Below are 1,177 nucleotides of genomic sequence, written 5' to 3'. Positions count from 1 at the left end.
CTACTGAGAATTGCTATTCCCCTCTCCTCCGCCGCTCTGCGACGATCGCCGACGATCAATCCCCGATCCATGATCGGCATTCATCACCGTCCCTCCTTCTCCACCTCCACCTCTGCCACTCCGACTATAAGGATTAATGGAACCAATCATTCCGAGATTCGAATCCGAAATCCCTAACCCTAGATGCTGAACTGCAGGAAACATGGAACCCAGCTGCATCCCACCCATAGCTCGACCAAACTGTAATGGCGCTTGCATCGAGCTCGCCCCCGCAGTGGGAAACGTCCATAACGAAGAAGGCGCTTCGGGTGCCGTCACCGGAAGCATCCAGAACGCCCCTGCTCCGCCGCTACTCCCCGGCGCCACCGCCCACATAGTCGCCGGGATAACAGGCCTGGATCCGGGTTTCGGAGGAGAAGACGACGCTGCAGCCCCTGCACCCTCTTGTTCCTCTTTGAAAAGATTTTCTCTGAATCGTTTCCTCAGATATGTATCCGTGGATTCGGCGACGAGCGGGACGTCGGGCTGCTGGAAGGCGAGCATGGAGGAGGGATCGGTGATTTCGTAGTGGTGGGTGAAAAGAGGGGCGGATTTGGAGGTGGGAGCAGAGAGAGAAGATCCGGTGCTGCGGAGAGATACGTTCAGGGATGAGAAATTGGCCGGAATGGTTCCGGTCCCGGTGGTGGCGATGATGGCTGGTTCTGCTTGTTGGAGAAGCCATTCGATGGTTTCGCCGTCGGATTTGTGGCCGAGTTCGCGGGTGAGTTGGAACACGCGGGCGGCGCAAGCGGCCGGCATGCGGATGCGCCTCCCGCGGCCGTCGACTTTTGTGTGCCGATCTTTTGATGATCGTTTCGGTGGAGGAATTGCGGCTGCTGTTTTCGGTTTAGAGGAAGAAATGACGAGGGATGAGTCCACGTGGCTGGATCCGGTGAGGAGAGCCGAGGTTGCCGGAGGAGGAGGAGGGTGGACCATGCTGTGTCGGTGGTCGGTTTGATCCATGGTTTACTGATTGGGAACTCTTCAAGCTTGCTCCTTTTGGTTAGTTTACCTCAATCCTTCCAAGAAATTCATGAGTTTCAGGGGAAAAAAATATGGGAGAAGAGGGTTAGGGTTTCGTGAATCGAACACGTGGTAAGTGGGGCTGTGGTTATTGACTATTGTCTCACCTGGGGGG

General features: G+C 56.1%; 1 protein-coding gene across 1 annotated transcript; it reads right to left on the bottom strand.

Moving 5' to 3' along the window:
* On the bottom strand, positions 1 to 1,159 carry LOC110032348 (transcription factor PCF3-like). The gene has a single exon (XM_020735944.1). It carries the CDS (start codon positions 1,000 to 1,002, stop codon positions 1 to 3), a length of 1,002 nt encoding a protein of 333 aa, XP_020591603.1. The 5' UTR covers positions 1,003 to 1,159.
* Between the last annotated feature and the right edge of the window lie 18 nt (positions 1,160 to 1,177).

The sequence above is a fragment of the Phalaenopsis equestris genome, unplaced genomic scaffold (genome assembly GCF_001263595.1).
Source record: "Phalaenopsis equestris unplaced genomic scaffold, ASM126359v1 Scaffold000927, whole genome shotgun sequence".
In the NCBI taxonomy this organism is placed as follows: domain Eukaryota; kingdom Viridiplantae; phylum Streptophyta; class Magnoliopsida; order Asparagales; family Orchidaceae; genus Phalaenopsis; species Phalaenopsis equestris.
The sequence above is the reverse complement of the archived record's forward strand: the minus strand, read 5'-3'. Positions and strand labels throughout refer to the sequence as shown.